This window comes from Gorilla gorilla, chromosome 8 (genome assembly GCF_029281585.2).
Source record: "Gorilla gorilla gorilla isolate KB3781 chromosome 8, NHGRI_mGorGor1-v2.1_pri, whole genome shotgun sequence".
Classification (NCBI taxonomy): domain Eukaryota; kingdom Metazoa; phylum Chordata; class Mammalia; order Primates; family Hominidae; genus Gorilla; species Gorilla gorilla.
The window spans coordinates 134,428,828-134,449,878 of record NC_073232.2 but is presented as its reverse complement, the minus strand read 5'-3'; the positions used below and the strand labels follow the sequence as shown (position 1 = coordinate 134,449,878).

The following is a 21,051-nucleotide window of genomic DNA, read 5'->3' as shown; positions in this document are numbered from 1 at the left end:
TTCCAGAAGGTTCTCTTGTTCTCTCCTTGCAAAGGGCTGATCTATTTACGGCATCTCTTTCTACCACCTTCACCATATTTACACCTGGAACCTTTCAAAGTTCTTCACAAGCAAGGACACCTCTACAGGTGACTCTTCAGCAGGAAAAACCCTGTTGATTCAGTTATGACAGAGGTGGAAGACTGGGAATTTTACTATTAGACCCAGGGAGGTAACCCAGATGTCCTAGAAAAGAAGTCAGTAAAGAGAGATGAGACTGACTTTTGTTTTTTGGGTTTTCTTTTTTTTTTTTTTTTTTGAGATGGAGTCTCGCTCTCGCTCTGTGGCCCAGGCTGGAGTGCAGTGGTACGATCTCAGCTCACTGCAACCTCTGCCTCCTGGGTTCAAGCAATTCTCCTGCCTCAGCCTCCCGAATAGCTAGGACCACAGGTGCATGCCACCACACCCAGCTAATTTTTGTATTTTTTAGTAGAGATGGGGTTTCACCATGGTGCCCAGGCTGGTCTTGAACTCCCGGCCTCAAGTGATCCGCCTGCCTTGGCCTCCCAAAGTGCTGGAATTACAAGTGTGAGCCACCTGTAATCTCACAGCCAGTCGAGACTCACTTTTATTTTTAAATTAAGAATTCAGAATATATTTGTAATCTTTGATACCTATAGTAAGAAAGGAGGGAAGGAGGGAAGGAGGGAGGGAGGCCAGTCCCCAAAATCTCAGGGCTATACAAAAGTTGTTAGCATTAAGAATTCTCATCACATATGAAAAAAAAAATCAGTAACACAAATACTACGTTCGAAAAGACTGAATATGATCCTCAAAATCTTTCTTTCTTTACCACATAAATTCAGCTTTCCTTTTTTTTTAAACACACCATTGCTGGCTTGATATTTCAGCTCTTTTGAGATGGAAATGGTAGGAGACGCTCATGAGGTAGCTTTTGAGAGAATATACCCTACCTAATGTCAAAAAGGATTTAAGCCCACAATTCAAGAGAACAAAGAAAATACAGGAAGAAAAGGTGGGTAAAAGCCAGAGGGAGTGAGGTAAGCGTGGAAGTGCTGACCTAAGCCCTTGCTGGAGTGGGGTACAAGTCTGGCTCTAAGTTTCCCAACAGCCGAAGCAAAAAGGGCAACCACTATGATCAGTTACATGATTCATAAAATCCGACAGGTTAAAAAAAAAAAAATCCCATGGATGAGCAGCTTCTGTTGTGACTTTCTGAACACGCATTCTCCCACAAGGCCTTCACCAGGTGACTGTATGTATATGGTGGCTGATGCCTTCAACAGTATCCTCCCACCAATACAATATTCTTCCATATAGCTATGTCAGCAAGCACGGCAGGGGCTCCTCAGCTCTCCTGGCAATCAACAAAATCCTAAAACTACAAAGTTCCCAGGGATGCATTTCTAGTTCCCCCATCCTGCACTAAGGGTCCCCACCACTCAAGTTTCCATGGTAACAAGGTTACATAAGAGAACACAAAGGGCAGCATTAGGACAATGTCATCAACAAAGCAACCATGTATAGACTTGATCCTCCCTCGCATGCTCCTCCTGTCTTCACAAGTCTATTTTACTGTATTTTATTTGAGACAGGGTCTCACTCTGTCACCCAGGCTGGAGCATGATGGCACAATCTCATCTCACTGCAGCCTCGACCTCCTGGGCTCAAGCGATCCTCCCGCCTTAGTCTTCTGAGTAGCTGGGACCACAGGCATGTGCCACCATGCCTAGCTAATTTTTTGTATTTTTTGTAGAGATGTGGCCTCAGTATGTTGCCTAAGCTGGTCTCGAACTCCTGGGCTCAAGTGATCCACCCACCTTCTCTTCCCAAAGTGCTGGGACTACAGACGTGAGACACTGTGCCCAGTCATGTCCTCACAAGTCTAGTCTTTGGCAGCCTCTTGCTGATTGAAGGAGCAAATATACAGTGCCAACAACCAGAAAGCAAAGCTGCAAACCTGGAAGAAGAAGGAGGATGTCATGGAGTCAATTAAAGTGACACCAGAGAATTGCTCAAAACCTACCCCAAAGCTGTAAGAAAGGGCAGCTGGCACAGTCAGACCTGTGAGCAACTGAAGAAGAGAAACTCAGCCAGGATGAGGACAGAAGGTGGCTTCGAAGAGAGAACGTGAAGATGAAAGAACCAAGAGAAGCCTTCAGAACTGTTTATGAAAGTGACCCTGTTGCTTAAGCTGAAGTCAGGTGTGAAGTGAAGAACATGCAACGTTGAAAATCTGGCAAAAAAAATCTGCCCAAATCCTTTGTTCACTCTAAGCATTAAACATGTGGTTACCATTAAAGTCTACATTTTGCTGGCCGGGCGCGGTGGCTCACGCCTGTAATCCCAGCACTTTGGGAGGCCAAGGCGGGCGGATCACGAGGTCAGCAGATGGAGACCACAGTGAAACCCCCTCTCTACTGAAAATACAAAAAATTAGCCGGGCACGGTGGTGGGCGCCTGTAGTCCCAGCTACTCGGGAGGCTGAGGCAGGAGAACAGCGTGAACCCAGGAGGCGGAGCTTGCAGTGAGCTGAGATCGTGCCACTGCACTCCAGCCTGGGCAACAGAGCGAGACTCCATCTCAAAAAAAAAAAGTCTACATTTTGTTAAATCTAAAATAAAATCATTTTCATAATTTTTCATTTCTTTTCAGAGTGAAGTCTTAAAAACGTTTTTTGCACTATTGGCCAGGCACGGTGGCTCACGCCTGTAATCCCAGAACTTTGGGAGGCCGAGGCAGGTGGATCACGAGGTCAAGAAATCGAGACCATCCTGGCTAACACGGTGAAACCTCGTCTCTACTAAAAATACAAAAAATTAGCCGGGCGTGGTGGCGGGCAGCTGTAGTCCCAGCTACTCGGGAGGCTGAGGCAGGAGAATGGCGTGAGCCCGGGAGGCAGAGCTTGCAGTGAGCTGAGACTGTGCCACTGCACTCCAGCCTGGGCGACAGAGTGAGACTCAGTCTCAAAAAAAAAAAAAAAAAATTTCCCACTATTAACCATAAAACTTTGATTTATTAAGTGGACTCATTTTAAGTGGCCTTTCTCAGATAACAATTTCCTTCGGATAACCCAGATGTCCTTCCTGTAACTACCTTTATAAACTGTGTTTAAGATCATAGGTGAAAATCGAGAGGGTGGCCCACAGCAGACACGTGGCCAAATAAAATCTCAACCTCCAAAGTTCAGGCTCCTACTTATAAATAAAGCCCAGTTCCATTCTAAACCTGGGAAGAAAGAGCCAACACCCTCACCTAAGCCAGGTGACTGTATCTGTCTAGGATCAAAAACATAACCAATGTTATCCATCTTTCTTCTCGGGAAACTATTTCCAGGAAGAACAGAAAATTCAGTAAGCACCACAAAAATGTTTTGGTTCTTGTTGAAAGAGGTTTGATATTGCATTTGCTTTGAATGTTGATGTGTTAATCCACGGAGTTCCTCTAAGGTTTAAAGTCACTGGTTTTAGAGGCTACTTTGTACTAGGAATAAAAGGCCTTTTAAGGAAAACATTTGGATGTAAACAGAGATGGGGTCTCCCAGCTGCCAAAATCAACAGCAAGGCTGGTTTCTGAGGCCGGACTGGAGAAGCAGGTTGAGAAGGGCGGATCTGTGCCTCTGTGGTGGGAGGGGCTCCCCTCAGTGGCCCGGTGGTGGAGATGCTTCCAAGATGAAAGCACAGAAAGCAAATGCAGAACTTCCATGCCTCTCCGTCCTTCCCTCATTTTGAACAGAGACAGCAGCTACCTGTGACTGCCCTGGGGTGAATTTGCAGCATCTGGGGTAAATTTCTTCCCACGCCTGCCAGCAGCAGTCGAGACAGAAGCTGGCACAGGGCTGCCCTACTTGTGAGCCAGGCAGCAAAAACCAGGCGCTGAGGCTCAGAACTGCTGACTCAAGCCTCCATGAAGGAACAGAAATCCAGAAAGCCGGGCCAGAAATAGCATCCATGAGCATCTATTGATAGCATAAAGTCCGTGGGCAGAGTAAGTGAATGAGCGTGTCAGCGTGGGTGGGTGTGTGTGCGCCTGCATGTGTGTTAGCAAGCCCTAAAAATATTTCCCTCTTTCCATAACCATCCGAGAGGCCCTGTCGGTATAATTCCCTCTACACCCTGCCTAACTGTGGCCAGCTGCAATTAATATATAATTGTGTCTGAGGATAAGAGATTAGTTTTCCTAAATTCTCAGATCTTTAGCAGTTGATGTGTACATGGGAAGAAAATCTTCCCATGACAACAGACTGACCAAATTCCTGCTTCATCTTTGCTGAGCTTAAGGAATTGTTGTGAGAGAGAGCTGGACACAGGCATGACAAGGTTTCCTAACAGCCTGCAGAGGCTATTAGGCATCAGTTTGGCAAAAACTAAATGCATGGCATATTTACATATTTTTCTGTATATCTTTAAACTATTACTCCAGGAACACATGAAGGATTGCTACTTTGCATAAGCATTTCCCCTGTGCAGTGACTGCCTGCCTCGGAATCTACCTGTGCCTACGATCTTAAGCCCAGTTTATACACACACCCATGCCCCAGGATGGGACGGCTCCTTTGTCCGAGCAGCAGCAAGTTTGGCTCCAAGAGGGAGCCTGGCCCGGCATCAGGCCCTTGGAAGCCCTCAATAACTATGAGCATATGAATGGAGAAATGGGTAGACAGAGCTGTACTTGCAGACACAGAGGAGAAAGGCAGACATCCAAACTGTTTCCAGCTGAGGCCAGGGCTGAAGGCAACTCAAGGAGGTCCTCCCTAGGATGAGCCCTTCCAGGGCTGCAAAGAGACCCCAGGTACCACATGCAGAGCCCAGAGCCGGTCCCCAGTCTCCCTGACCTCAACAATCTCCCTAGTGGCAGATCTTGTTTATTTTTGTGATTGGGGGGCTGGGGGGAGGAAGACAGGTTGGTTGCTCAGCAGTAAGGTTTGAATTAAACTCTCTTCCTCAGACACCTAAGTCAAAAAGATGAATAGAAAGCAAGGGACATTTTTCACTCACTGGCATCCTTAAGCTGACCCTGAGAAGTTATTAGTCCTCCGTGCTTCCATTTTCTCATCTGTGCAGTGAAAATAATAACAGTTCCTCTTCCATAACATCGAGGGTGCAAGGTTTAAATGAGATAATATGTGAAAAAGCCCGAGGCACTGCAGTGCAAGGTATACAGCAAGTGCTCAATACATGTTTAGCTGTGGCTGCTGCTGTGGCTGTTTTGTGAAAAAACAAGAAATCACTGTGGCCTGAGGAGGACTTGGTGTCCCTGCTTCACTGACTCTCACAACACCTCTGGGACTCGAAACCCGAGGTCTGCAATCAGGCAGCGGAGTTAGAGGCTGGAAGGCTTCCTGGAGGAGTCCACAGATATGAGATGACCCAACCCAAATGGTTCCCGCCACAGCTTTGGCCTCAGAGCTTGGGGCCTCGGCCAGTGTTCTGACTTTGCTGGGCTTCAGTTGTCCCATCTATAAAATGGGCACAATAAAAATATCTCCCTGACAGGACTGGTATGCACATTAAGTGAGATGAAATACATATCACGCCAGGCGCTATGGCTTATGCCTGTAATCCCAGCACTTTGGGAGGCGAGAGGATCACCTGATGTCAGGAGTTTGAGACCAGCCAGGCCAACATGGTGAAACTCTGTCTTTACTAAAAATACAAAACTTAGCCGGGCATGGTGACCTATGCCTGTAATCCCATCTACTCAAGATGCTGAGGCAGGACAATTGCCTGAACCCGGGAGGCGGAGGCTGCAGTGAGCCGAGATCACACCACTGCACTCCAGCCTGGGAGACAGAGCAAGTGAGACTCCGTCTCAAAAAAAAAAAAAAAAAAAAAAAAAAAGAAAGAAATATATATCAAAAGCATTGCTTTCAGTGCCTGGTACATAGAAAGTACTCAGTAAAGGCCAGATGTTATCACAAGAGGAAGAAAACTAGAGCCACTCTGTGATGCTCCTGGGAAAACCTGAAACCTAATCCCAGTCAGAGCCTATTACGTTGCTCTCCACCCTTTTCTCCACAAGGTCCCAGTTCCCACCCTGAGTCCTGCCAAACAGTGCTGCAACAGTCAGCGTTCTGGCCACAGAGAGTGAGGATGCAGGATGGCTCGGCCCATTTCCCCAACTACGTCAGTCTGGACAGATGTCTCAGGCTGTGTTGGCAGAGGCACTGCAGGTACCACGTGCCAACCTCGGGACAAGCTGCCTCCTCGTGGAAATGAAGCAGGGACGATGCACCAGGGAATCATGTCATCAAGTCAGCCGTGTCAACACGCGTTTATGGAATGGAATGGAATAGAGTATCACTGCAGCCCACCAAGTAAGGGAAGGTCCGTGCCAATCATGGACACATATGGGGTTAGTACATGTGTACTGGCCACAGTGTTAAGCTTCTCCCTGTGGTTTGAGCAGAGCCGCTCTGGCCAGACTGCAGGTCCTCCAACCTGGGAGACTTCCCCCTTTCATTTTTGTTTGCTTATTTCTTTTTGTTGTTGTTGTTGGATCTTCCATCCCTCTTTAAGAAATCATTCTGATTTTATTCATTGGCTTTCAGCTCCATTATCTAAACCCAAGAAAGGCAGGCAGGACCCTGTAATTCTTTCTGCAAAGCCAGGAAATGAAGCTCAGCGAGACGGTATTTAGACAGAGATGGGAGCAGGGACACCAAGGTGGGGCACAAGGTGGGCAAGTCATCCTCAAAGAGCCACCATCCTTTGCCTCTTAGCCCAGGAGAACACTCCAAGGTCTCCATGTTTGGTGGAGCCACATGGGGAATTACACCCCTCTGGCCCTGGGCCCCAGCCTTGGGCAGTAAGGGGAGGAAATGCTGGTGCCAAGCCCCAGGCCCTGGGCAACTTCTCCCAGCGAGCCCCTGCCCAGAGTCACAGTCCAGCCTGGGAGTAGTCACCTCTGCAGTGTCACCCTCAGACACAGTGTGGCCCACGTTGCAGGGTCACCACTGTATCCCAGCACCTGCCTTCAGCCTTGCACAGAGCAAATGCTCAATCAATGTTGGTGAATGGATGAATGCAAGGCACAAAGACAGACCCAGGTCCCCTCCATCCCCACGGCCACTGCTTTAGTTCAGGCCACCACTGTCTCCCACCTGGACCACAGGAACAACTTCCACATGGCCCTCTGACCTCTGGCCTCTCCTCCACCCACCCTCCTCCTCGCCACCAGAGATATTTCCCCAAACTAAATTCCATCCTGACTCTCCCCTGCTTGAAAAGAGAAGACATGTTTCTTTGCACTTCTTGGGCACCAGCAAACTCCCCAGTCTGGCTGCAGGCCCCTCTAAATCTGAGGACCATGGCCACCTTGGCTGCTCACCCTGCTGCTCTGTCTGAGACTGCTGTACCTCCCTCTAATCCCTCCAGTTCCTCTCTGACCTGCAGCCTGAATCTGCTGGGCCTCGCCACACCCCAAGCTTTGGCACATTTGGTTCCTCTTCCCTGAAGCACTTTTGCCCTTCTTTGCCCTCAGCAAACACCTAGCCATGCTGCAAAACTCAGTGGTGATGCCGCCTCCTCTGGGAAGCCTTCCCAACTTCTCCAGGCAGAGTCAGGTGCTCCCTTCTCTTGAGTCTTTTGTTCTCAGCTCTATTGGAGAGTTTATCATGTTGTACTATGTTGTTTATCATGTTGTATTTTTCTGTTTCCAGAACAGCTGTCTCTGTCTGCCTCCTTTTCCCCATCACTGCTGGGAGTTGGAGTGGGGGGAATGTGAATTCAATGCCTCCTACTTGTCAAACACTGAGCTACATTCTTCACGTACATTTACTACTCACAATAACCCCCAAGAGGTGGGTACTACTAGCCCCATCTTAAAGATGGGTAAACCAAGGCTCAGAGTAGTCAAGTAACTCACACCATGTCACACAGCTGGTAAATAGGCATGTCTTTCCAACTTCATGCTCCTTCCCCTGCGCCACCTTCCGAATAGTCCGTGGCATAGAATCAACCGGGATGTATCTGCCGAGAGGCTGGCTGGCAGGATCAAAAAATGCAAACAAAGCAGAAGAGAGGAGGACCCAGGAACGCTGCATGACTCCACCTAGACTCCAGCGCTCAGCAGGTCCTTCTCCTGACAGCGAAGTATTAAAGAAACTGACTCATCAACACGGCGAGGCACTCGGGCATGGTGGGGTCCTGAGCCGCACATGCTCGTACCATATCCCATCCTACCCCACCTCCCTGGGCCCTGCCTCCCTTGGTTTGGGGGTCTATTTCTCCACCACCTTTGGGGCACTCTGTGACCAGCCGTCTCCTGGCCACCCCTCTTTCTGCACCTCCGCTGGGTCTAAGGGCTCGAGAGCACGCATTTGGCTTGGAAGGAACACAGCCTCCCGGAGGGCAAGCACCTAAAACCATCAAGTGGCAGCCGAGGGCCGTCCCTGGGCAGCCGTGCCGGGGGAGGAGGGTGGGCTCCTGGCCTCAGCTGCCCCTATTCAGGGCAAGAAGGGCCCCCACACTGCCCTGGAACCTTCCACCCACCAGTGCTGTGCTGAGCACGTCCAGCCACGCCCTCACAGATTCCTGCCCATATGTTCCTCCCTGAGCCCCACTTCAGGGCGGGATCCCCTTCCCAGCTGCTCTAGGGGCCGTGGGACTGCCGCCCAGATGGCGTCACAAGCTGAAGCTTTGCAGCTTCTCCCAGCTGTGCCCCCAGAGTAGGGCCAGGGAGCCCCGCTGCTGCCGGCTCTCCTTCCCCTCCCCTCCCAGGAGGAGGAAAAGAACTGCAGACCTGGGCCCACGGAACTGCGGGAGCCACCATCTAACTGACGCCCTCTGCTCCTGCTCCTCAGGCTGAAGCCAGCGGGACAGCCCAGCACCCACTCCGCGGCAGCTCACATTCCGGAGACTGAGCAGGAACCAAGGGACCCATCAATGCCTCCGCGCGTCTCACCGGCTGGTGACGTGGCTCAGCGTAGTTATGCTCAGTCTGCCCCGGACCCAGTGGGCCTCAGAGGCAAGAGAACAATGGAAACTTGACCTGCGTAACCAAGGAATGATGCCACGAGAGCCCAGTTTGGTCAGCGCAGAGTCTAATCCCCAGAGACCCTCAGCCCAACAACCCAGCCCCTTTCCCTAGTGAGGCAGAGAGGCTCATCTGCACCCCGCCTACAAGGCAAAGTGCCGCGCTGGGGAGCGGACTGGCGAACTGGCTCCAGAGCGAAGATGCATCATGTTTTCCAAAGGGCTGACTTCTCTAACTCGGGTGGAGGGAATAGGGAGGTTTCTGCCCTTCCCCTCCTGCGCAGGAAAAACTCTCGAGTCTTGGAGAAGTGTTGACAGAGGGAAGGGAGCAATTTGGGGCAGCTGCCCAGGGCGGGTGGGGCCGGGAATGTGGGGGCACCTCACAGGAAAGCCTGAAGAGCCAACGCCACAGCCGCCACAGGCTGCAGCTCAGGGTAGCATTTCTCAAGGGGTGTCTCCTGGGCCTCCTGCCCAGCACCGGGGATCCGGCTTCCTCCCTGCAAGAAGCTCAGCTGCTTCTCCCATCCCGTTTCTCCCGCGTCTATCCAGACAGCCCTTGGCCAGGTTTCCAAGTCACCAATTCCTAGGGGACAGCTGTCCGCAGCAGGGAGTGAGAGGCCAACTCTGAACAGAGATGACGCTTGCGTGGGCTCACACCCACACCCACTCAGCTCATGTCCAACACACCAGGCTCTTTGCCACAAGCTCTCAGAGGTCAGCTGTGGCTGCCTTGGTGAGGTGAGGGCTTTCAGCTTGTATTCCTGGAAATTCTTATTATCAGACCACTCGCCCGGCTTCAGCGTCGTACAGCTCTCCAAACAGCTGACAGCTCTGGAAAAGTCAGGGTGACCTGCTGACCCCACAAAGCCTCAGGAGGGCTACGATGGAGGGGAAAGGAAGGCCCATCAGAAGCGTGGTGACTGCAGCAATGGTCTACCTCCCAGGCAGGGTTAGGAGGCAGAGACTTGAAGCTCTCTCTCCTTCCCAGAACCTCACTTTTCTCCCTCTCAAAGTCACATCTGTTCTCCCCAAGGCCTACGGCCTAATGGTTACCAATGAGAGTGGGGGGAGGGGAGTGTGAAAACTCCTGGAGAAAAGCCATTTGCACTGGAAATGTGGGATTGTGTCATCGTTTCCACAGCAGCCGCGAGAAGCAGGAAGAGGCAGCAGGAAGTCACCCAGCATGTTTGCAAGAACAGAGCATCTGTCGATTCTGTAATAAGATGTGCCCTGGGCTTTCTTTGTCAATACACCAGGTCTCACTGCCTCGCTGCTCCCCTCCAAACCCAAAGAGAGAAGACAAAGCCACAGATATGGCGGGCACTGCAGCTGCCTGCGCATAACACCCAGAAGGCACGCTGGCTCCAACAGGCGATGCCTGGCTGGTGGCAGGAACCCATGGAAGACGTTATTTCCAAAATCAAGAGTCCATCCAGGACCTCAAATTCTGGCCCAGGGCCAGAATGGTGGCTCACGCCTGTAATCCCAGCACTTTGGGAGGCTGAGGCGGTCGGATCACCTGAGGTCAGGAGTTCGAGACCAGCCTGGTCGACATGGTGAAACCCCATTTCTACTAAAAATACAAAAATTAGCCAGGCATGGTGGCGGGTGCCTATAATCCCAGCTACTAGGGAGGCTGAGGCAGGAGAATTGCTTAAACCCGGGAGGCGGAAGTTGCAGTGAGAAGAGATCACGCCATTGCACTCCAGCCTGGGCTATAACAGCGACACTCTGCCTTAAAAAAAAAAAAAAAAAAAAAAATTCTGGCTCAGCCTGGGTGAATAACGACTTCCATTTCAGTGAAATCAAATGTTCAACCTTACATTTTTGAAACTTGCTTTGAAAACCTCCAGGAACTCATCCAAAGGGAAAAAACACGGTTGATTGGATCCCTGGATCCAGGCCATGGCCGCATGGTTGAAAGCAGCTGTGGAGAGAGTCGAGGTGGAGAGTGCACTGAAGGTGATGGAACCACAGCTGTCAGGGAGCCCCAGGAAATGGGGGCCTCAATCCTAAAACCACTCCTGTCTTGGCAGGCAGCTGGCCAGGTCTTTAACAATGCAGATCCGATCGTATCACTGTACTGCCTGGGGGCTTCTGGACGCTCTTAAAAGAAAGCCCAAGGAGCCCATGACCAAAGCTGCTACAATCGGAGCAATGAAATAACGTAGTATTGGATTATAACCCAAAGAATAAAATGAATATCCAGGAGTCCATGCAGATATAAATACATGATTGAATCAATTAATAAATGAAGGAGAAGAGACAAATCTCCTGTGCAGAAAAACTCTAAATAATTTCTGTAGATGTTCCACCGTAACAGAGGAGGAGCACAACTCTCCACCCCTTAAATGTGCACACAGTGACTTCCTTCCACAGACGACAGTACTGAAAGGGGGAAAAAAAGGAACTTGGCGGGGCGCAGTGGCTCATGCCTGTAATCCCAGCACTGTGGGAGGTTGAGGCGGACGGGTCACTTGAGGTCAGGAGTTTGAGACCAGCCTGGCCAACATGGTGAAACCTTGACTCCACTAAAAATACAAAAATTAGCCAGGCGTAGTGGCGGGAGCCTGTAATCCCAGCTACTCAGGAGGTTGAGGCAGGAGAATCGCTTGAGCTTCTGGGGTGGAGGTTGCAGTGAGTGGAGATGGCACCACTGCACTCCAGCCTGGGTGACAGAGTGAGACTCTGTCTCAAAAAAAAAAGTAACTTTACAGTGGAGACAGTCAACAAACATGACCTCAGCCAAGCAACTGAGGTCAATGTCAGCAGTGATATGTCATGTTGATGGTATGTACCCTTGATAGGATGTGATGAAAATGACACTTGATCTCTGTTCTTCCTCCCAAAACCCACAGGCCCAGTCCAATCATGAGAAAAGCATCAGACAAATTCCAATAGTGGGGCATCCTACTAAACACCCATCCAGAACTCCTTAAAACTGTCAAGGTCATCAGAAACAAGACAAGTCTAAGAAGAAACAGCCACAGCCAAGAGGCACCTATAGAAACAAAATGGAAATATGGTTTCCTGGATGGGATCCTGGAACAGAAAAAGGACATTAGGGAAAAACTAAGAAAACGTGAATCAACTATTGTATTAGTTCATTTTCTGTTGCTTATAGCAGAATACCTGAAACTAGATAACTTATAAAGAAAAGTAGTTGTTTTCTTACAGTTATGGAGTCTGAGAAGTCAAAGGTCAAGGGGCTGCATCTGGTGAGGGCCTTCTTGCTGGTGGGGACTCTGCAGAGTCCGGAGGTGGTTCAGGGTATCCTATAATGAGGGGGCTGAGTATGCTAGCTCGGGTCTTTCTTCCTCTTCTTATAAAGCCACCAGTCCCACTCCCATGATATCCCAGCAATCCATTAATTCATGAATGGATTAACCCATTCCTGAGTGCAGAGCCACATAACCCAATCACCTCTTAAAGGCCTCACCTCTCAATACTGCCAGATTGGGGGTTGTTTCAGCATGAATTTTGGAGGCAACAAATACTCAAACCATAGCAACTATAGACTTTAGTTATTATAATAAAGATGTATCAATATATCGATAACTTTTTTTTTTGAGATGGACCTCAGGGTCCATGCACATGCTGTTTCTCCCCAACAGTATCTATTATCTTCTGTATCTTCAGCAACCTCCGGCCCAGCCCACACATAAACCCACTCAGCTTAAGCTCTCAGTCGATTCCCTGGGAAGCCATCCTCAGCTACCCAGACTAAGAGAGGTTGTGGGTCGCATCCATCCAGGGTGCTGCACTTCTCCCCTAGTAACTGATTGCTCCATGTCTATCTCCCAGCACTGGATGCTCCTTGAGGGCAGGACGGTGCCTGTCTTCCAGACCTCTGTGTCCTTTCCCTAGCACAGTGATTGGCCCAGAGTAATCCCAAGTTCACGTTGCTGAATGGCTCAGATGTGTAAAGGAATGAGATTCAGAAGCAACCCACACAGAGTGGGCTCCAGGGCTAAAGGTGAGATCACCCAGTGTGCCTTCTATGACAGGTTGAGAGCTGTGAGCCCATCTGACCTCAGGAAAGAAAGACATAGAGCAAATGGGTACCACTTGTGTCTGCTGGTGCCAGGAGGCACCAGAGATGCTCTCTGACCCTAACACTGCATCAGCAAAAGGTCTGAAGGTTGAAATTTTTATTTTAGATTTCATCAAAAATCTACTCTAGCCCTTGGATAAGTTCTTTTAAAAAAAAATGAGGTATAACTTACATACCAAAAAATAGTAAAATTCACTCTTTTTAGGTATATAGTTCCACAAATTTTACAGAACATTTCCATCACCCCCCACAAAGATCTCTTCATGCTCATTTGTAGTCAATACAAATCCCAGCCCCCGGTGCCCACTGATCTGTTTTCCATTCCTTACTGTTTTGCCTTTTCCAGAATCTCATCTAGACTGAATCATGTAGAATGTAGTCTTTTGAGTCCAGCCTTTCTCACTTAGCCTAATGCATTTGCGATTCATCAATTTAGCTGCATGAATCAATAGCTTGTTCCTTTTTATGGGTGAGTAATATTCCTTGGCATAGATATACCACAATTTGTTGATCCTTTCACCAGTGGATAGATATCTGGGTTGTTTCAAATTTGGGGCAATTATGAAGAATACATGCATACAAGTTTTTAGGTAGACATATATTTTCATCGTTCATAGGTAAATATCTAAAAATGGGATTGCTGGGTCATATTGTGGATTTATGTTTACCTTTATAAGAAACTGAAGGGCAGAATATTTGAGAAGAGTAATTGTATTTCTTTCTCCAACACATTTTGGTTGTGCACCTACTATGTCCAAGGCAAACCAAGGGTGTTTCCCCAAACACCTGGGGATGTTCCTGCTCCCCAACCTCTGCTTGTACTATCTCACCAGCAGAAAAGCAGACCTCCCATACATTTCCTTGTCCTTGGGCCAAGAATTATGGCAGACCAGGCACTGCGGTGGATCCAAGAGGGGTGGAACAAATGTTCCTGCTCTGCCAACAACAATCTGAAGGATGGAAAGTCCCTCTGGGACTCAGGACCAACAGAGCTGCAGGTAGATGCCAGAAGATACAGGACAGAGAAGAGTTTAATGGTCTGGGTGGCATCATCCAGATAAGGCAGACTCTGGTCCAGCTCTGGGCCCACCCTACTGTTACCCGGTATTCTAGAATATCATCTGCATGTGGTGATGTTCCCTTCCTCTGATTTCTCTACTACTTCCGGACACTCTGGTTTGGCAGCTGGTTGTCTACGCTTTGGACACCCCTTATATTCTTGCCCTCTACCATGGCTTAGCTTTCAGCACTGTGTGCTTCCCAGCCAGCAGGAGCTCCCTGAGGACCGAGGCCTGCCGTTCTCAGCACACCCAGATGCATTTGGCTCTTTACAAAATACTGTCCAAGAATGCTCTTTAGGAGGCTTTAATGATTTATAATCAAAACCAACTGCTTGCATGGAAACAGGAGTTCCAAATACTTGCTCTAATCATTAACTTTATGTGTCAACTTGGCTGGCCCATTGAACCCAGATATTTGATCCAACCTGTCTCAATTTCACTGTGGAGATATTTTTTAGATGAGATTAATATTGAAATCCGTAGATTTTGAGTAAAGCTGATTATCTCCTATAATGTGGGTGGACCTCATCCCATCAGTTTAAGGCCTTAAAGGAAAAGGACTGACCTTCCCCAAGGAAAAGGGAATTCTGCCAGCAGATGGCCTTGGGGCTCTGCTACAACAACTCTTCCCTACTCTCCAGCCTGCCAGCCTGCCAGCCTGCCCTGCATTATTTCAGACTTGCTAGCCCCCACAATCACATGAGCCAATCCCTTAAAATAAATCCCTCTCTCTGCATATATATATATATATATATATATACATATAAATACATACACATATAGATTATCCATCCATCTATCCATCCATCCTATTGGCTCTGTTTCTCTGCAGAACCCTAAGGCACTCGCCCACACCATGCTTCCCACCGTGACATGAGGAGCAGGTGGGCAAGGGTAAACCTGAGATCGGCTATGGCCCAAAGGGTCAGAGACATGGTCTCACGGGGCCAAATGGTCACCACCTTGTTACCATCCTAAATGCGGCTCACCCCAAGACCTAGGGGGCAGAGACCACCAGGCCCCTGCTCTCCGGGGGCAGGTGCTGTGGAGGGGGACTTGCGCAATACCTGCTGAGGTCCTTGGCCGGATCTGGGCAGGAGGGAGTGGAAGCTTCTACTCTGTCACCAGCTGGGGCAGATGGCGAAGCTATGTGTTCTGCAGCCGAGGGAGCAAGACCCGCATGGGCAGCAGCTGGGGAGATGCTGGGGACACAATGAGGGAATTATTCCACATGGTGCTGGGCTCATTAATGGCACATTCATCAGGCCCCATTCACCCCACCCAACCCACCCGCCCACACATGGAATGGACTCTTTAAATCCCAGCACTTAGCTCCCCGGCTTCCCCATCCAGGCCTCCACTTCTGCACAGCAGGGCCTGTAGCTGCAACGAAGCGGCTCCCAGGCCAGGCCCTTAAGCTCCTCCCTCCTTAAGCTCCTGTAGAACCGGGTTTCTTTAACAGAGGCAGCTCAGGTGTCCGGGACACGCTATGTGAGTTTTCTCGTTTGATTTTTGTTTGGAGGAGAGAATTTTTTTATGATGATTTCTATTCGTTTTTGATAGGCAATGAAACTCTACAAGGTGAGAACTAAAATACAACTTTACAAATTCCCCAGGCTTTGCCCGCAAATCCTAAGGCTGAGAAAAATCCAGGGGAAAAGGATGATGGGTAATTCGGGAACCTGCCCCGGGACCAGTTGGGCCACCCGTGTCCTGGGGGAGGAATGAGTTTCAGAGCCGGAGTGTGGCCCTCGAGTAGGGAACGAGTGCCCCCTGCTGGACAGCCGGGGAACCACAGCGTGCGGGGCCTCCGGGGGTATCACTGGAGACCACTCCCCACAAAAGCCAAAAGGCACAGGCTTGCAGTGCAGAAGAGGTTCTGATTTTCCCCATTGGCAAAAAGCAAGGCTAGCAATGGCCTCCACAGACTAAAGCCTGGGAACAGCTTTCAGGGTGGTGCCCTCCCAGCCTCTCCAGCCATCCCTGCTCTGGTCCACAGTGGGACTGGCCAGGCTGAAGGTGTCTTGGGGTAGCCAGGCTGTAATACAAGACTCAGCACAGACGGCCTGAAACCCAGCCTGAGGTGGTAGCTGGGGTTTGTGGCGTCACAGCCCTTGCAGTGAGGGATCACTGCTTCCCTCTGCGGGTAAACACCTCCAGGGAGCTCCCAGATTGCAGGAGTCCAGGGTGCGTGGGCCTCTGGGCTGCTATGTCTGCTCACTCCATCTCTTCGAGGTCCACCTGACAGGCTAGCACCCTGGTCTGAAGGGCAGCTGCCATAGGCGCCCACACTGCACACTGGTCAGAGGACTCAGTCTTGCCCATAAGTCTGGTCACAGCTTAGCAGATTCTGCAGGTCCAGCAGGCACTTCCCAGCCCCTCACCGTCCTGGCCTCAGAGCTCCACGAGGACAGGGGCCACATCTGCCACATCCACCCCAGGATCCCAACCCTGGGCCAGGCCGCCCACAGCAGGCAGAGGGGATACCGCCAAGTGTCCAACTAGCTGCAACCAAGTGTGGGAGCAGAGCCAGGGCTGGAACCCACGCTGCCTGCTCCCTCGGGGCTCCACAGAGAAAAACAGAGCCCAAGAAATAACGACCTAGGAAAGCCCAGAGCAGACCAATCCACGGGGGAACAAAAATTACAAGTGCTTGGAGGAAACCCAGCAAAACAGCAAAGTGGATTTACAGATGGAGTGACTGGCCTCCTTTGTCAAACTATTATTTGCAACCATTTGGGCAGTGGCTAAAATTAATCATTTTGTAAAAGAATGACTCAAAATGAATAATGCAAACTACCAGGGGCGTTTAAGCTCCCTAAGAGAGCTATTTTGCACTTTGGAGGCTGACATGTACTCATAATCAGCAAATGGACCACTTACAAACGCAAACTACTAGTCTAACTTCGCTTTCTCAAGAAATTACACTGCTGTGCTCCTCCCTCCACCACACACATCCCACCAAGATTTTACTTAGTTTAATGCAAATTGTGGAAAGGTGGTATTGTTTGTGGTTCTGTGACTTAACGGTACTCTTTCTCAAACTGCAAGGAAGGATCTCCCTCTTAGAAAACAGTGGCGGGTGTGGGGAGATGCTACCTTAGATCTGTGGCCCGCTGCTAATCACAACAAAGCCAGCTCTGTGACAGCTGACAGCCCTGGGATCTGATGCGGATGCCCAAGGCTACACCTGCCCCATCTCTGAGAACACCCTGGGGCAGCACAACCAAGGCTCACTCACCAAGCTCCCCCGCCTGCCCTTAACACCCACAGCTGCTCCTGTTCCTGAGGGGCCACCTGGCTGCTCCCTCCTCCCTTCCTTCTGTTGGTCCCAACTGCCATGGCCACACCCTTCCTGCGCTGGCTGGGTCCCGTTAGCCAAAGGCATCAAACAACTGTGACTCAACAGCTTATTTAAGAAAGGAGCCCCCCTCCTTCCACCGCCTGTTGGCTCATACCCAGGGGCCGAGGAGGTCAGGCTCCCACGAGGAAACACTCAGTGACTCACCATCCAAGCCCAAGCGCTAACACATGGGCCCCCACAGACACCTCCTGGGCCCAACAGAACTTCTCCTCTTCCCTCCTGACCCTCCTCCTCCTCCCCCAATTTTCCCAGCAAGGTAGTGGCACCATCAGCCCGCCAGGCCCTGGCACTGACTTCCAGTTCTCTCATTCCCATGCCCCTCATCACCCCTTCCTGCTGAGTCACCTCCTTCTCCTTCTGGAATCTGCCCTCTCTGAGCAGGACTCCTGGGCTATCCTGCTGTGCCTGCTTTCTGTTTTGTCCCCTCAGATCCAAGGCCCCACAGCCACCAGAATGACCCAACTCAAGTTCTGATCAGGTCCTTCCACTGACTAAAGCCCTCCCTGACTTTCCACGGCATTCAGAAGCTGGTCCTCCAGGAGCCTAATCAAGGTCCCTTGAACTCCCCCTGAGCTGCCAGAGGGCAATGTTGCTCAAGCAAAGCGAGTAAGCAGGTAGGGACAGCCGGCAGCCAGCTCCTCACCAACAACCCCAGTCAGCTCCCGTCTGCGTTCAAGCCTCCCGTGACCAGCAGTGACTCCTCTTAAAGACATTGTTCTCAGGAAGTCGGGCCCTGAACAAATGCCCAGGACCAATCCCAGGCCTTTGCAGAACCTTCCAGACAGCTGCCAAACCCAGCCCAGAGACAGCAGGGCACTGATATGGGGTTCGCACATTCTGTGGTCTCATTCCACCTGCTAGAGTTATCTTGCTGTCTTCTTCCGGCGGGAAGCTAGCCTGGGGCTAAACGTCTGGGATGCCTTTTTCCATTTAAGGAGTTAATCAGTGTTTTCCAAACCTTATTGGAATAACAAAGAAGCTGAATTCAAATGCATGTAGAGTGTTTATATTTTTGGAAGAGGAAGGATATGTTGATTTAAGTTCAACCTATTTCTTTTTGTTTAGGACAGAGCTGACAGCATATAAACCACCACGCTTTCAGCAGACAGCCATGACTTATTGATCAAGGCGTTCTTTCCTGCTAAGCCCAGCTGGACAAGACCTCAGAATCCATCGCAACACAGATCCCTAGAGAACCACTACCAATGGATCAGAGACAATGGATCCAAAGAGTTTGCTGTCCCTGAGTTAGCACCTTGCTAAGGTCCTCACAAACAACAACTGGTCCCACTGCCCATTCGGCTGCAGTCTCCAGCCACACACACGGCTCCAGGGCTCACATTCAGCCCGACAGCCCTGCAGATCCGGCCGCAGTGAGACACCGTCAGCAGCTGTTGTCCTTTGATTCCCTGCTCAGGGCTTTTAAGTCCCGCTAGGCAGATCCCTCACTGAACTGATAGCAAATTTCATTTCAGAGATTGGCTGGAGCTGCCAAATTAAGCCCTTGTGCAAGGACAAACACCAGAGTGGCCCAGGCTGTCACGGGAGGGTGGTAACAGCCCCCAAGGTGCAGGCCAAACACATCAGTCCTGTTGGCCAGATGGGTGACAGCATCTTATCTCCCATTTCACATCACCATCTGGAAGGCATTTAGCACCAACAGCCCTTCCTCCCAGGCCTCTTGATTTTTTTCTTCCGAAATTCCCAAGTGCGCATGATCACGTAATAGGGCAAGCGTTAAGGCCGAAGACTCAGGTCATGCTGAAGGTGAGATGCAAAGTGCAGAAAGGAAAGTGCTGTGAAATTGTGGGTTTGGAGAGCCAGGCTTGGTTGATACAAATGCTGGACAGCCAGTCCCACGGAGGCCTGGGACTCGATAAAATGAGACTCAGCAATGGGAGATAGAACAGGCATCTCTCAGAGGCAGCCACTGAAAAGCCCCAAAGCCAAAATCAGAAGGTGCTGAGAGGTGCTTGTGAATTGGCTGGAAGCTCCGAGGCAGGCACATCCAGATATTTCTGGTCGTTGGTGAGATCCACCAGCATTCGAGCACCAGCCAGTTCACGTGAGAGCGTGAGCAGCCCCAAACAAGCTGATCTGCATATTTCCAGCGCGCGCTGGGCTCCTGCGCAGTTAACCCTGAACTGGCTGGTCAGCTCTTCCCTGGCACACGTCTATCCACTTTACCTTCACAGAGTGAGCCCGTGCTCAGAGGAGGGATGTTATTTTCAAATTTGGCACAAGCAAAACTTAAGCAGGAAGGAAAATATTCACCAAGGGAAAAGTGATAAACACCATCCCAAAACCGTAGGTGAGGCTTTGGTCTGGCTTGGATCGTCCAAGTTATGAATCCCCACGCCTGGTCATCACCAGCAGCTCTGCGGGCCCAGGGGCAAGATTTCCTTATGTCCTGAGCTCTCTGGGGATGAGTCCTGGTTTACAGAGGCTACAGGGGTGGAGACACAAGCGATAAAAGGAGACTGATCTTGGATATCCAAGATTATTTATTCAGAAAGTCAAAATCTGCCTATACAGATAAAGCAGCTCAAGAAGCATGAAAAACCAAAACAAGAACAGAATCTTGTGTTAGTGTGAACCGTATGAAATTCTCAATATCTGATACTTGCCAATGTGGCAGTTCATGTGGTTCAACCCAACAGCAGCCAGACAGACAATGGAAACTCAAAGGCTCTGAAGAAATGTAAAGGTGCACCCCAATTTACTCAGCACGCTGGGTGCTGGCTCCACAAATTTGATTCGTGAATGTCAAAGTACCTTCTAAAGGTACAAAGGAATTCTGTTATTCAGAGAAGACTTTTGGGAGATCCATTTTCTAAATTAAAAATAATTCCTCCACTTTATCATTCAGTCTTTGTTTGTTTGTTTATTTTTTGAGACTGAGTTTCACTCTTATCGTCCAGGCTAGAGTGCAATGGCACGATCTCGGCTCACTGCAATTTCCGCCTCCCAGGTTCAAGCAATTCTCCTACCTCAGCCTCCCAGGTAGCTGGGATTACAGATGCCTGCCACCACGCCCAGCTAATTTTTTTACATATTTAGTAGAGACAAGATTTTGCCATGTTGGCCAGGCTGGTCTCAAACTCCTGACCTCAGGTGATCCCTGCCTTGGCCTCTCCAAGCGTTGGGATTTACAGGCGTAAGCCACCGCACCCAGCCTATCATTCAGTTTTTAATAAGGCACCTGCTTAAATAAAGGTTCAACTAACCTTTGTGAGGTGGTTGAACTCACTTATGCATACCCATAGAGGGAAGACAAAAAAATCTTACTGTGCAGTCAGAAAAAAAAACAAAAAAAACTACATGATTTGGAAGCAAGAGAAGAAATAAAAGCTGTAGTCAGTATGAATTCCCTGGCCTTTCAACTTCTGACCATTTTAAACTCTGCTTCTGAATCTGGAAACTCGCTGGTGAGGCTATGACACTCAGCAGGGGCTATCCCACCTCCTTCTGTCCAAAGTCAGGGATCAGAAACTTCAGCTGCCAGCTGCTGGGCCTGGTGTCTCCCTTCCTGAGGAGCTGTGATGAGCTGCTCAAACCTGTTCACAGGTGAGGAGAAAAGCAAGCACCTGGACAACA

At 49.9% G+C, this 21,051-nt stretch overlaps 1 protein-coding gene across 5 annotated transcripts in view; it reads right to left on the bottom strand.

The window, feature by feature from the left end:
- TACC2 (transforming acidic coiled-coil containing protein 2) overlaps nucleotides 1–21,051 on the bottom strand; it is a 257,941-nt gene that overhangs the window by 93,617 nt on the left and 143,273 nt on the right. For 4 of the 5 annotated variants that reach the window (XM_063710544.1, XM_055353961.2, XM_055353962.2 and 1 more), the window contains one exon: nucleotides 15,158–15,292. The exons of the other annotated variant lie outside the window; for it this stretch is intronic. In XM_063710544.1, coding sequence (XP_063566614.1) covers nucleotides 15,158–15,292 — 135 coding nt within the window. The remainder of the gene's footprint in view (nucleotides 1–15,157; nucleotides 15,293–21,051) is intronic. 5 annotated transcript variants of the gene reach the window in all.